We start from the raw sequence: 15659 nt of genomic DNA, 5'->3' as shown, positions 1-15659 counted from the left end.
GAGAGGGCAGGAAAGATGACTAAAAAAGGGCCATTAGATTTGGCAATTAAGAGATCATTGATAAGTTTGGAGAGAGTGGTTGTGGTTGACTGATGGGACTGGAAACCAGACTGTAGAGGGTTTAGAAGCAAACAAGTGGAGATGAAGTGGAAGCGCCTGGTGTAGATGGCTTTCTCAGAGTTTAGCCAAGGAGTGGCGAAATATAGGACAAAAGCTATCAAGGATGGTCAGGTTGAATAAAGGATTTTTAAGGACAGATATGTTGGTGGGCAGCAGAGAAAGAACCAGTAAACAGAGAATGAAGATTAGTGAGAAAGTGGGGATGATGGTGGGGGCAATCTGCTGAAGAAGATAGGAGAGAGAGGGTCAAGGGTACATGTAGAAGGACTGGCCTTGGTATGAAGAAGGGCTACCTCTTCATGAGAAACTGGGGTAAAAGAAAAGAGAGGAAAGGATAACATCAGAGGGATGAGAGATAACAAAAATGAGGGAAGAGGGTGTTCTCATCAAATGGTCTCAGTTTTAATTTGGTAAAGTATGAATCTGGGTCCTCATCTGAAGGAAGGAAGGGAGATACAGGCAGCTTGAGGAAAGGAAAAAAGGTCTGGAACAGCTTCTGTCGTGAGTCAGAATAGGAAAGACATTAGAGAGGAGTAAAAGGACTGCCATGCTGAGATGAGGACCTCAGTTGAAATAAGGGCATAAATTTGCAGTGAACCCAGACAGCATGGTTTCATTATTTCCCCCAATTCTGTCCAGCAGCACATAAGCAGGAGTGAAGAAGTCATCATGGGATTGGTTTTGGCAAGGTATTATCAGTAAGAAGACAAAACATTCAAAAGTAGAGTGTAACAAGGAGTCGAACTGGTTCATCAAAGAGTCGAGACTGGAAAGGGAAGAAAGTACCACCAAAGTAAGGATGATAGCCTGGGACAGAACTGAAGAATGGAAGGATAAGGAGTTACAGTAATGAGGGCAAGGAGCAGATGTAGAAAGGAGTAAGGCACAGGATAGATGACAAGATTAAGTATGATCAGATAAAGGAATTTTGGAATTCTTGAGCATGGACCATGAATGGGTGATGGCAAGATCACGGGTATGGCCATCCAATACATGGCTAAGGTGAACAGAGAAGGAGGGGATAGGAGCTAATGAGATTTGGAACTGGAAATCAGGGGATCTGAGGGAATATCAAAGCGTCTGTTGAAGTCTACCCGTCAGAGGGCTGGAGTTGAGGTGGAAAGGAAAGGCTGTGTGCCAGTCACTGGCTTCACTGAGAAAGGAGGAAGATCCTGGGGCATGGGTAAATGATGGCTGTCAGAGTCTGGAAGATAAATTTGCACTGCATGAACCTCACAGGCTGAGGGAGAGTCTGGAAGTGGCAATGGAGTACAAGAAGTATTCTGACTCAATAGTTCGAGGGGTGGGGGGTTTAAATGAAAGCATAGCTAGTATTAGAAAGAGGATGCAACAATGCTGTGCCATCATGGGGAACTAGATCTCAGTGAGTACCAGGAAGGTGCAAAGAGCAGCAGGGGAAGTGGTATAAGACAAAAGGAAGTTTGTTCATTATGGATTATGAGGTCCAGAGAGCACAGCGCAAGGGGCAGATCTGGAGTGAGAGAAGAGAGGAGAAAGGGGCAAGGGGGTAGGGCTGAGGTGGATGGGAATGAAGGGATAAGATTGGTAGGGTTAGCTCTGTCCATCTTGGGGTTCAGTATCACTGGGGGTGGTGAGAGTCAAAGGGGTAGGAGTGTGCTAACTATTGAGTAATGAGTCAATCAGGATCAATGAGATCATCTGAGGTCAGGTTTCAGTACAGCCCTCAAACGCCCAACCTGTGGACATGGCCACCTGCAGGCATTTTGGCAATTGAGATATCAGGAAGCCAAGGAGAAGGCAAGGGATGGTGAGTCTCTCTCCTCCCCCAACATCGCTAAGTGGATAGCCAGCTGGACTGGATGTCAGGACAACCTGAGGTCAAATTTTGCCTCAGATACTTAACTATGTGTGGCCCTGGCCTTGTAACTGAAGCTCACGAGGTTTCAGAGTTGGACTCTTACAAGCTATAAGGTCTCTTCCAACTCTGAATCTATGAGCCCACCATCCTGAGCTCCAGTACAACACAACCAAATGTCTGAGAAACAACTCTACCTAGATACCCCTCAGCATCTCAAATTAAACTAATTATCCTGTGTGCCCTCTCCAAAAAAATCACCTCACCACTATTTCTCAAGGACATCATCTTTTTTTTAATTTAATTTTTATTTAATTTTTTTTTCTCAATGACATGTAAACAAAACTTTTTAACATTCTTTTTTTTTTTAATTTTGAGTTCCAAATTCTCTCCCTCTCTTCCCCCCTCCTTGAGAAGGCAGGCAACCTGATATCCATAGATTATACATGTGCAGTCATGTAGAACACTTCCATACCAGCCATGGGCAACATCATGTTTCCAATCAACCAAGGCAACTGAATGACCCCCAGCAACCCTCAAAGAGGCACTGGAGGCCCAGCACTGGGCTATCAAACTTCTCACCGGGATTACTATAATCAAATATAACTGGTCTCCCTCCAATTCAGCTCCTCCGCTTCTCTAATTCATTCCCCACACAGCTGATCTTCCTAAGGCACAGATCTGGGCCAAGTTCCTACTTAAAAAACCTGTGGGGGTTCCCTCTTGTGAAGCAAGAATAGAGAGGGACAATCCCAAGCATGGTGGAGGGGGTGGGGGCAGAGCAAAGGCACAAGGAAAGAGATGGAGATCCTGGGGAAGGAAGAGCAAGAAGGCCAAAGAAGACAGTAAAGCTGGGAAGGTAGACTGAGGTCATGTCTGAAGGGCTTTAAAAGCCAAACTGAGGAATTTATATTTGGTTCTAGAGAGGGCAATAGAGCAGTGTAGTAAGATGGTCAGGCCTGTGAAATAGCAGCCATGTGGAGGGTGACCTGGGCAGGAGAGCCTTAAGACCATGGCAACAGTCAAGGGGAAAAATGAGGAGGCTGATATGAGCAATGTGGAAGAAGAACTGGCAAGGCCTGGAGGGCTGATTAGAAAAAGAGGGCACCAAGCTTGCCCGAGTAAGGATGGCAGTACCCTCAACAGAGATATGCAGGTGGGGGGAAAGCCTGGCTTGGGTGCAGAGGCAAGAGAAGGGCAGGGGGCCTGCTTCGGGCCTATTTAGGCTGAGATGACTATGAGTCACCCAGCTGGAAATGCCTCCTGGAGAGTCAACTCAGCCCTGCAGGAAAGAAAGCACGGGGTGCTAGGTGTGGAGTCAGGAAGAGCTGGGTTTCAGTTCTGACTCTGACACTACAAGTTAGTGAGCACTCTTTGGTCCCTGAAAGGACTCCTTGTATTGACCTGAGTATGTTATATTCCCCTCACAGAGTATGAGCTCCCTGAGGGCAGAGGTGGTCTTTGTAGCCCTAGCACCTTTTGGCACTTCAACATTTTTTGTTGACTAGAATTTTGGACCTGGCCCTACCACTAAGTATGTGACACTGAGCATGTCACTTCTCACATTTGTGAGAAGAGGTGGGTCAAAATTAGCCAAAAAAAAGTTTAACAAGATAGACGGAGGAAATTCAGCACATTTCCACATGCGGGTCACAAGGCAAAGGATAGCAACTCTTTGGGCACCAAACTGGCACATTCAGATGTACTGAGCTACTCTGTTTGGTCCTAGGGCTCAACTGAGTAAAGAGGCTGACCTAGGCTCCACATAAGGAAAGGTTTCCAACAATGAGTACCATTCCCAGGGTAACAGGTCACCCTAGAAATAACAGTTACACACATACACACACACATATACACCCTCATATGCATGCATACACACACACTCACACATGCTTGTACATATACACATATACATACATGTATAACTACACTCGCATATACATGCATACATATATACATGCACATATACAGGCACCGTCATGTGTATGTATATATACATACATACTCACACATACACATATATACTTGCATATACAGATACACTCACAAATACACATGCATAAATATACTCAGACATATAATATATGCACATCCTCATACTCATGCATACACATATATACACTCACACATCACACATATATACTTGCATATACACATATACCCATAAATACACTCACAGATACACACACAAGCAGTCACATATACATGCATACACACACACACACTGATACACAAGCCCTGCCTGAGGTTTTCAGAAGCAATGAGCAAAAGGCCACGTGCAGCAGTATTTTAAAGGGGGTTTGAGTTCAAATGCAAGCTGAACTTGGTTGCTTCTAAGACCCCATTCAATGAAGCAAGAAAGGCTACACCAACTGTATTGTGCTAACGTAACCGAATGTTCGAGTATACAATTGAGAATGACAACGAAAGAATATGAAGAAATGGGAAAGGACAGATTTAAAACCACACAAAGCAAAGAAACAACTGGAACATTTAAACTGATAACATCTTTCTAAAATGTAGATAGAAACACAAGGATGGATGGACAAGCAAAATTGGCAGGAGAGCCGGAGATTAAGTCATTAGTTATTTATATTCTGACATTTTTTTTCACATCAACAATTGTAAATGTTTAAACATCCTCACTGATGTTTAAAGTTCACAATAAACTATTTAGAGAAAAAAGGGGGAAAGGAGGGATGAGGGGGTCGGTTAACTAAGCAATTCCTAAAGGCCCTTCCAGCTAGGAGATTCCAAGCTAAACATTCTGAATAATCAAGCAGGCTGAAGGAAGCACTGAGTCAGGCAACAGCTGGCCACCGTCAACAACTCTCCTCATCATACGTTCACATATTTACTGATAATCTTACTAAAACACAGCACTTTTAAGCTCTGTAAAATTCCTTACATATATCACATTTTTAATTCATAACCCTGAGAAGTAGGGGCTATTATTATCCCCATTTTACAGGTGAGGAAATTGAGGCAGACAGAAGGAAAGTGACTTTAGCAGGGTCAAAGACTGGGTAGTGTCTCAATCAGTGTAGTAGCACTCTATCCACTAGCTTTCAGGGGCCATGGGAGCTCCAAGGGACCCCTTACCTTACAGAGAAGGAAACTGAGGCCCAGAGACCTTCAGTAACTTGCCCCAAGTCCCCAAGCAGTAACAGGCAGAGATCCAGCGGAAGGCCAAGGACTCCTTCCCTCGTGCCAAACAGTCAATAGCTAAAAGCCATTCTGGGAAGCGACTACAATCAATGGTCAGACTCTTTGACCTCAGATGTCACAACCAGACATAGACCCCTAAGAATGCTGAAATACAAAGAAAGAAAGGTCCCACATACACCCAAATATTCAAAGCAACCACGTCCATGGTAACCAAGAATTGGAACCTAAGTGAATGCCCATGGATCGGGGAATGGTTAATCAAATGGTGGTACATGAATGTCATGGAATATCTGGTGCACTGTGAAACAAGAAATGCAAAGAATGTAGAAAAGCTCAAAAAGACATACAAGTTGAAGCAGAGTGGATTTGGCAGCACCAGGATAGTATAAATGTCTAAGTTTGTATGCATACATACACACCTATGCATATATATTGTATACAACGCACACACACACACACACACACACTTCCATATTCACTTTTATGTGCTGCAGTCTTCTTCAAGACTTCATGGAGGAGCAGGGTTAGCATACTCATCTTAACAAATGAAAATAGTCGTTGATGCTCTTCTTGGAACAGAAAGCGAGTGAAAGAACAAATCTGCTCTTTATAGACGTGTGTGTGTGTGTGTGCGTGTGTGTGTACGTGTGTGTGTACACACACATAGTTCTCATTTATCTGAGCAGACGATTTTGATGCCTGCCTTCTCTGAAGTTCTATACCCTCACAACCCAAGTGGCTTCAGGGCCCCAAGCAGAGGCCTCCTGGCTTAGCGCTGCATCGCTGCTGCTATCATTGGCCCTGCCTCAGCCTGTGGCCTGCTGGGAGCCACAGCCCACACTGCAGGAGATGGGGGCTGGGGAGGTGCGATTTGCACAAAAGGCAAGAACTATCTGTGTGCAGACAGATATAGTTAGATGTATACACACATTTATAAATATATGTAGATTTAAAATGATGACCATATAAATGGAACTAGCACTGATCACGATTTTGGACTGGACAATTTGGCTGCAAAGGCTGATAAATGGGACTGCGCCTCCCTCCCTCCAGTCTTCGCAAAGGCAGGGGTCTATCACCATGTACCACCAAACACACTGTCACACATGGTTGTAGCCTCAGTTAATCTAGCTGAATGGGGAGATGAAGGTGATATAAAAAGATAGCAAATTTTTTTAGGGGGTGAGGCAATCGAGGTTAAGTGACTTGCCCAGGGTCAAACAGCTAGTAAGTGTCTGAGGCCATATATGAACTCAAGTCTTCCTGACTCCAAGGCCGGAACTCTATCCACTGTGCCACCTAGCTGCCTCTATGATAGCAATTTTTTTTAAAATCTTTTAGGAAAACAGAAAAAAGAACCAGTTCTGTCATTCTCACAAAATAGTAGCTATCCCTTCCTCATTTGTAAAGTTCCCATTCGATGTATTTTCGGCCACTCATCTGTGCTCTTTTTTGCAAGAGCAACATTGCTTAGGATGGCCCACAGCTGCCCATGAGGTACCAGATTGTTCTCCTGACTGAAGAGAGGCCTGGAGTGGGAGACCTGGGGACCCTCAGCCAATACCAGAGTGCACTGACCTGGAGAAACGGGAATCTGTTTGTAGCATTACAATAGCACCCCCTAATGGGCAGAGGCACAATAACACTGGTTCAGGGCCACCAAAAATACATCCTCTATTATCTTTTCCCCAGGCAACCAAAAACATGATGTCATTTCCTGATAGCCATCAGACAATCCTAAGTGTGATAATGGTGAACTTGGAGGGAAGGGTGAAGCAAGAAGAGAAGGCAAAATAGCAGTCTTCCCTTTATTGCCTTATAAACCTGACAATTTTTTACTTCAGCCTTCTCCAAATAAGAGAATGAGTGAGAAAGGAATATGTATTTATTAAGCACCTACTACGTGCCAGGCACTGTGCTAATGCGCTTTACAAATATCACCCCATTTGATCCTCACCTAGGTGTTGTTATTATTATGCCCATTTTTGAGAAGAGGAGGCTAACAGAGGTGAAGTGACTTTCTCAAGGCCACCCACTCGTAAGAGTCTGAAGCCAAATTTGAACTCAGACATTCCTGACTCCAAGCCCAGCTGCTTCGATACCAAAGGATGGGCCAAAAAATAATAAGTTTCCAGAAAATGAAACAGCTGCCAGCAGGAGCACAAGACCTTCCTTCCCATGATTCTAGGTTTGTGAGACACTGTGGCCCAGCCTATGAGCTACGAGCACGGCTCATTCCCCAAACAAAACAGAACGAGCCGCCCACCTGCAACGGCCTCCCACTTCAGGCACTAACTGGCAGACCTGTCTCCCATTGCCAAGCCAATCATTTCCAGGACTTACAGACTCCCACGTACACACATGGACACACATATAGCACGTGTGCATGCATACTGGTACACATGCATAAATATGCATGCCCACATATGAATGTACACATACACACACATGCACACATTCCATACTCATTTCCTGTGCCTCTACCCTCTTCAAGTCTTCTCAGATGGAGGGGATTAGGTAAGAATACTCATCCTACTAACCACACAACAAAGGTGAAGTTAATCATTAATGTTCTTGGAACAGAAACTGAGTGGAAGAACAAAATCTGCCCTTCCTACAACAATCCTAACATGTTCTCATTCCAGAGGCTCTTGGGACAACAAGAGGAGGAGAAGGTGCCTGTGTGACAGATGGTGTGAAGCAGGGTTAAGATTCACAAAGATGCTCTTCCAGGCTTGGAGACAAACAGTCAGTGCCTACCACCAGCTGAAGGGCCAACAGATAGGTATGTCTGCTCTCAGCTAGCAGGGGACCCTAACAAGAGAAAAGACGAGAGGGTTTCCCTCGGCTGGTTGGGGGAGCCTGGGTTCAATTCTCTACAAACATTTATTAAATGCTTACTATAGACAGTGTCCTAGGCATTGAAGAGCCAAAGATAATACCAAAACAGTCCTAGCTGTACTTTTCACAAGCACTGGGTCAATTTTATCTCCACAGGTAGACAGATTGTGCAAGACACAGATGGGCTTTTCATTTCTATCCCTTGGGCAGAAACAAGCAAATCATTTACAAAGAGGAACCTGGAGAGGAAGCAGTAAAGAGCGGAGTCCAAGAAAATTAAGTCTAGGGGAAAGACCTTTAAGAAGCTAATTAGTGAAGACAAGCTGGGCCTCCTCAGCCCTTAGCCCCATCCCACAAAGAGAGGCATCCTGGGCCAGAAGAAGCAAGAATTAGGGGCTGGGAGGCCTGCCCTTGGCCCACTTGACAGGAGTTAGAGTAAGTGTTTTCTTCTAGACCAGTGATATCCCAGGTGTAGGAAGTCCATCCCCTGATGCACACCAACAAGTGAGTGGGACCTGGGCACCAAGGAGGTAAAGGACATGCCCACTAATAGGTGTCAGAGACAGAACCTGCTTCACTGACTCTCTTGCCACCAGGCCCAGCTACAGCTCTCACAATGATACCGCAACATGATAAAAAATATAAATTTTTGAAAACTTAACTTCATCATGACCTGGGAACAGGGCCCATTCTCAGCCATGACTGAGTATCACTTCAAAGGCCTGGAACTCAAAGGAGACCCAAGACTAGTTAATCCCTTGGGAAAATGTTAATCCAATTCCCAAATGAAAATGGAAGTCAAAAGTTAGATGAGTCCATCCTAACACAAGCTGAAATATACCAAGCCCAGACCTCTGAGCAGAGTGCAGAATCAGCCTAGGAAAGCCCTGCCTCAGCCTAACGATTTTGTTTAAAAAAAAAAAAACCTCTCCCAACCATGAATTGCCCTAAACTTACAGTTTCCGACAGTTACATTTCTCACCTAGTTACAGGCTGGAGCTAAGACCAGCCTTGGATTAAATCACTTACCTTATTCTAGCAGTACAGACAGCAAGAGACCTAAGAAAACCCCTCTGGCTCACCAAGGCCAAAAAGCCAAGGGCTGGGCCTGACAGTTTCTTCATTGGGTCAATTCAGTGAAGCAAGCTGCCCAAGGAAAGAGTTCTGTTCCCTCAGAATAGGTTAGCCAGGAGCTAATCACCATTCATCTCCTGTGACCTGCTTCCCCAAATAGCAGCCAATGCAGCTGCCAATCGGCTCTTGTCCAAGGCCCACGTCAGCAAAGAGCCTGCCTATCCCTCAGTAAGTCTGCCCATGATACCAACCTCTCTGATTTTACTCTGGATCCCTCCCTCCCCCAACACCGCTGCTTCCTTTCAGAAAATTAATCACCAATTCAGTCAGCAGGTGTCTACCATGTTCCCCCTCAGCTGGGAATGGAAGTTTCCCAGAAGACTCAGGAAGATCTTTGGAACCTTGCAGGAAGTCATTAAGCTACAGCCTAAATCAAAGCAAATAACGACACTCCCCACATCCCCCCTTGGCCTGGGCACCTCAAAGGAGAGGATCTGTGAATGGGAAGCTTCTCAGGTGCTAAGTGATAAGGGACATAGCTATAGGCTTTAAGAGTAGGTCACAAAGCACTTCACAATATATTCTCTTAACTGTGACTCACCCATTTGATAGAGGCAGCCTTATTTTACAGTGGGAGATTTGAACCTAGGACTCTCCTAATTCTGCGCAAAGCACTCTTTCCACTGTACCATGTCACGGGCCCGATGGATAGACCTTAAGAAGGCCTCTAAGAAATGGATGGCGTGCAGTATAAAAACCTCAGAAGAGGTCGAACCATCCTGCAGTCTTATTTGCACAAATTAGCAAGAGGAAATACTGAAATCTCAGGGCCTCAGGGTCAAGGGCCAGGCCAAGGAGCTCAGGAAGAGGGTGGGAGGATGGCCTGAAGACCGAGGGAGCCACTCTCACTGGAACAGTCTCCGGGGACCGGGATGAGCTCTGGCCACTGCTAAGTGAAGGTTTTACAAAGATCACACACCTGAGGGTCCATATCTCATAAACACCAAGCTCTTAGCAATGAGGGAGAGGGTCTAGGCCAGAAAACATTCGTGACTCCATGAAAACCATTATTGCTGGACAAGTTATTTGGGTAGTGGCAAGGGAAGAGTCTGGAAGGCGGAGCACACATTCTGCCACTTCCTAGCTGTGTTAACTTTGGACAAATCTGTTAATCCTTCCTTGAACCTCAGTATTCTCATCTGTAACAAGGGGATAATACTTGCCCCTCCATATTCTTATTGGATTTTTTTTTAAATCTAGAACTGTGATTTCATCAATATAGGAAATTCCTAGGGTGAAAACTCCACTCACATAGGTGGGCACCTCACCTGTAACTTAATGGTCTTAAGAGAGTTCCCTGGGACACTATTAATAGCTAACATTTATATAGTGCTTACTATGTGCCAGGCATCTCACAATTCTTATTTCATCTGATTCTCACAACAAACCTGGAAGGTAGGTAATTATTGTCCGCGTTTGACAGCTGAGAAAACTGAGGTAAACAGAGGTTAAGTGACTTGCACAAGGTCACACAGCTAATAAGTGTCTGAGGACACATTTGAACTCAGGTCTTTCTGCCTCCAGGCCCAGCACTTTACCACTGAGCCACCTAGCTGCCCCACTAGGAGGTTAAGTATTTGCCCATAGAAACAAAGCTGGTATAAAAAAGTCAGAGACAGAATTTGAACCCATGTCTCCCAGACTCTCAGGCTGGCCCATTATCCACTGTTCCAGGCTGTCTCTCCCCTGAACAACGTAGTTTTTAATAAGTGCTTACTGAAATAAAATTTTGGAGCCTTTAGCTCTCCCAGGTCCCTGTCGGGACACAGCAAAGTCTGGTTTCCCTCTCCCTTTCTTTGATTTCTCTTGAACTGTAATATTTTACTTTGTACCAGAACTATGAGAACTCCTCATGAAAACACAAAGGGCTACCCTTGAGGACCTAGAGGGCCACATGCGGCCTCGAGGCCGCAGGTTCCTCACACCTGGTCTAGTTTCTCAAGAAGAAATGAAGGGGCCTGTGTGTTGCCTGGCCCTTTTAAGCCAATCTGCCCAAGCTAAATTATTGCCTTTCAAAATTCTTTCATCTGAGCTGAATTATCTAAAGTTGCATTTTGTGACAGCTCCTTAAAAAGTTTATCAATGTAATTCTTTTCTTCATAAATTCTTTCTCCTTAGCCAGCTTCTCTTTCAGTACGAGGAAGCAGATACCACTGAAAGAGTTATTATAAAAATCTATCAAGTCTACGGGAGTTTCCTTGGGTAACCTATAGCACATCAAAGCTAAGCCAGCTATTCAATACACTGAGGATAAGAAGGAAAGCTGGATCTGGGGGAAAACATCTTTGCTTCCAATACCCCTGGATAAGGGTCTGAAGGCCAAGACATATAGGAAATTGATCATTATTTAAGTCTAAAAGCCATTTCCCACTGGATAAGTGGTCAAAGGAAATGAACCAACATTCTTAAAAGAAGAATTACAAACTGTTAATGACCATCTGAAAGACCACTCCAAAATCCAAGGATCAGAGATCTAGTGCAAAAAGGGACCTCAATAGCCACTGAGGCCCAAACCAATCATTCTACAAATGAGAAACTGAGGCCCAGGGAGGGGAATGATTTGCCCCAAGTAGTAACTGCCAGAAGTGGGGTCTGAACCTGCGCCTTCTGCCTGCAGCATCAGGGCCCTCTCCACCATACTCTGCTACCTAGAACTTCACACTCAGTTTAATTGAAGGTGGGCTAATGCTCCCCAGGTATAACATGACGTTAACATAGATTTCTGTATGCATTATATTATGCTTATAGCATTTTAATATATTTTATTGGGTAAGGAGACTTTCCCACCTGGAATACTATCACATATTTTGATAGTGTTATAATTTAAAGAGATTACCAGCTGTGGGGGAGGCATGCACTTACATCACTGAACTGAATGTCATAAAGTACTTTGGTGGCCATTTCATTAATTATGCACCCCAGAAGTTGATATAACTGGAATTCATCAAGTGACAAAGAGGACAAGTGGAGGGAAAAAACAATGCTGAAGGCCTTCTGGAGAGACAAGCATACCAATGCACTGTTGGTGGGAGTCTGAAAAGGTCCAACTGCTCCAGAAAGTGACTGGGAATGAGCTCAAGGAAAAGTGACTAACCAGAAATCCCAGAGCAAGAAGGGGAGTATGAGGAGGTCCCACATATACCAAAATACTCAAAGCAGCCCTTTTTGTGACAGCAGAGCAGTAACTATGGATTGGGGAATGGCTAAGCAGTTACGGTACATGAATGCACACTGATGCATCATAAGAAATGATAAATGTAAAGAAGTTGGAGATGCATGAAGTAAGCAGAACCAGGAAACAACACTCCTGATGCCTCTGGGGTTAGCCACATGAGCTGACCAGGACCTGCTCTACAGCGTGAATGCCCTCTCCAAGGTCTCTATCATACATGGAAGCAGGACCCCCAGCCTCTTCCACACAGCACGGCAGCATCAGAAGCACTTGGGGCACATGCAGTTCCGCAGCTAGAAATGGAAACAGGAAGACCAACAACAACAACAAAAAAAACCTGAATGCTATGAAATTATGAGGCAACTCGAGGGCACAGTGGACAGAGTGCTGGCCCCTTTCTGGAGTCAAATCAAATCCAGCCTCAGATACTTACTAGCTGTATGACCCTGGTGGACAAATCACTTAATGTGTCTGCCTCAGTTTCCTCATTTGTAAAATGAGGATAATAATAGTCCTTACTTCCCAGGGTTGTGGTGACGATCAAATGAGATAATAATTGCAAATAACTGTGAAGTGCCTGGCCCACAGTGGGCACTGTATGGATGTTGGCATGATGATGGTGGTGATGACTACATCTGGTCCCAGAGAAGACATATGAGAACGGACCTGTTCTCTGTTTTACTTTGCAAAGGCAGAGAAAAGGACAAGAGCCCTTGGTCAGGTGTTGAAAATTGTAAATACTCAAACTTGGTTGGTGTGTTGGTTAGTTTTGTGAAATCACTTTTTTCTTCTCTCTCTTTTTTATTCTTTGTTATAAGGCATGGCTTTCTGGATTGGAAAGTGAAGGGAATGTTTTGGAAAATAAAGACAGAGGGCCTGGACTGTGATTTCAGCAATGAGAAATGAAGTTGATGTAAGTGTCTGGCACCCGGTGTTGTTGTTCAGTCATATCCAACTTTCATGACCCCGTGGACCATAGCACGCCAATACTGTCCATGAGGTTTTCTTTGCAAAGATACTGGAGGGGGTTGCCCTTTCCTTTTCCAGTAGATTAAGGCAAACAGAGGTTAAGTGACTTGCCCAAGGTCACACAGCTAGTAAGGGTCTGAGGCTAGACTTGAACTCAGGTCTTCCTGACTCTAGGCCCATCACTCTGTCCACTGAGATATCTAGCTGCCCGTCAAACAGGTTTATTGACTAACTGACAAAAGATATTTTATTAGTAAAACTTTAAAAAAATATTTTAAGTCCTTGAGCTTCACCTCAGTGAAATTGTTATTTATTTAGCAACCCAGGTCTCCGATGACAACGTGTAAACCCTTATCTGCCAAGCCACTGTCTGGTGAAATGACTCTCTACTACTTCTTCCAAGTTCAATTTTATTTATTTATTTAACATTACTGGGTACAGAGTGCCATTCAAGGCTATGTCCCTTGTGGAAGGCCCAGGTGCACACACTGAAGCTACTTTATTCTGTTGAAATCAATAAAAACCAACCAAACAATTGGGGAGTGCGAAGGGAATGTCTTACTGGACTATGACCCTAAATGTAGTTTCTAAACTAAACTTACCCCTACCCAGTTATCCCAAAATGTTTCCACTCAAACTGAGTTCTTTCTTTTTTCCCCTGCCTTTGCAAAGAAAAGGGGGCAGGGAAGAAGGGAAAGTGTATTCTCATTTCTCTTCTTTGGGGCCAAATATCATCATCATCATCATCCTCATCCTCCTCCTCCTCCTCCTAGCTAACATTTATAGAGTGCCTGCTGTGCACCAAGCACGCATTTGTGCCCTTTACAAGTGGGGTCCCAAGAAACTACAAATTACTCTACCAAGACAAAGTTAAAAAAAGCAGTCCACCACCACTGAAACCACCTGCTAGTGGTTTCCTAGCATTCATATTCACAGGCCCAAAACAAACAAACAAACAAAAAAGTCTAAGCATTTGCAATTGCATAATTATGTCCAGGAAATCAGAGTCCAAGATCATTGCTAAAAGCACTTTAGGAAGCAAATCAAATGCCCAAGTTGACTGTGTTTTTAAAAAGAGAGGCTTTAGGGAAGGAGTAGGGCTTGTTTAGGCCCCCCTATCTTTGGAAGTTAGCTTGTTGACACGTCTGGCCCTTGCCATAAATGATGACACATCAGGGTGGTCCCATCACAGTTCTCCAGTTCAAAGGCAGCTGTCAAAACCTAACCATCCATCTTACCTGTGAGGAAACTGAGGTCCAAGAAAGTTAACTGACTTGCCTAGGGTCATATAGGCAGCAAGTGTCAAGCATTAAAGGCAAAGTATCACTTTACCTTTCTGGGTCTCAGTTTCCTCAGATATAAAATGAGGGAATTGGACTGCATTATTTCTGAGGTGCCTTCCAGCTGAAACCTTCCTAATTTACACATGAATAAGGTCAGGAGAAGATCACAGAGATGATTAGAAAGCAGCAAACCCGGTGTAAGGAGGAAAAAAGGTAACAGATCTTCCTTTCCTTGTGCCAACTGACAATGTATCTCCCAGGCCCTTCTGGCTGTACCAGTTTGAGGGGGGGAAACCCAAACCAACGAACAGGATGCCAGATCTAAGTCCTACCAGGCTGGAGCCATTAGAAGGGTGGAATGGGGGTCGATGACAGATCACGGGGTTGGGTAACTAGGGTAGAGATGGGATACAAGAATAGGGGATCCTCAAGCAGGAGACATCCACTGCTGGTACAGAAGACAAAGGGACAAGGAGCTGATGTGTTAGGAGAAGGGGGTGTTTTAGGGAGATCGGTATAAGGTGAATAGATATAAGACAAGGTGAAGGTTAAAAAAAAGCTCACTCAGGTCCCATATGCATAAGAGAAGGGATGTGGGCCAATGAATGGAAGCAGCTTGTTTTGTCTGGTTGTTTTTAATTTTTTTTTACTTTAGGGGAAGGTGGAGAGAGGGCAAGGATGTGAGGGATGAGAGTGTGGAGATCAGTCCCAGAGGTGGTTGGTCTTATCCAGAGTGTAAAAGGATGAGGTGTAGGCCCAAGAAGAGGAAGAGTTTGGGGTAGAGTGCCAGGGGAAAAGCTATTTGGGGGCAAATAAAAGAATGAGCATGAGCCCCAGGGAGAAGGCATGGGGGGGATGGGGAGAGGGGTAGAAGTATCAGAATAGGGCCTGGAGGAGGTATTTGGGGGATGAGGTAAGAATGGAGGGGAATAAAAGGATGGGCCCCAACCGTGGGGAGGGGGTTTATAAGGTATGAGGTGAGAGGGTGAAAATGGAGAGGGCACAGGTCTACACCAGGTGGGGGAGAGGAAGAAGGAATTTTGGTGAGGTTAGAGGTTAAGGATGAAAAGTGTGAACGGATGGAGCTCAGCCTGGGAAGCAGAAGGACAAATAAGGGGAGAGGGCGAGGGAGGAG

At 44.7% G+C, this 15659-nt stretch overlaps 1 protein-coding gene across 4 annotated transcripts in view; it reads right to left on the bottom strand.

Moving 5' to 3' along the window:
* ACOT7 (acyl-CoA thioesterase 7) overlaps nt 1–15659 on the bottom strand; it is a 169046-nt gene that overhangs the window by 152424 nt on the left and 963 nt on the right. Inside the window, exon 1 of one of the 4 annotated variants that reach the window (XM_020975071.2) lies at nt 8996–9135. The exons of the other annotated variants lie outside the window; for them this stretch is intronic. Coding sequence (XP_020830730.1) covers nt 8996–9090 — 95 coding nt within the window. The 5' untranslated portion in view covers nt 9091–9135. Of the gene's footprint in view, nt 1–8995; nt 9136–15659 lie in introns of those variants that run through there. 4 annotated transcript variants of the gene reach the window in all.

The sequence above is a fragment of the Phascolarctos cinereus genome, unplaced genomic scaffold (assembly GCF_003287225.1).
Source record: "Phascolarctos cinereus isolate Bilbo 61053 unplaced genomic scaffold, phaCin_HiC Scaffold_726;HRSCAF=1367, whole genome shotgun sequence".
Classification (NCBI taxonomy): domain Eukaryota; kingdom Metazoa; phylum Chordata; class Mammalia; order Diprotodontia; family Phascolarctidae; genus Phascolarctos; species Phascolarctos cinereus.
The sequence above is the reverse complement of the archived record's forward strand: the minus strand, read 5'-3'. Positions and strand labels throughout refer to the sequence as shown.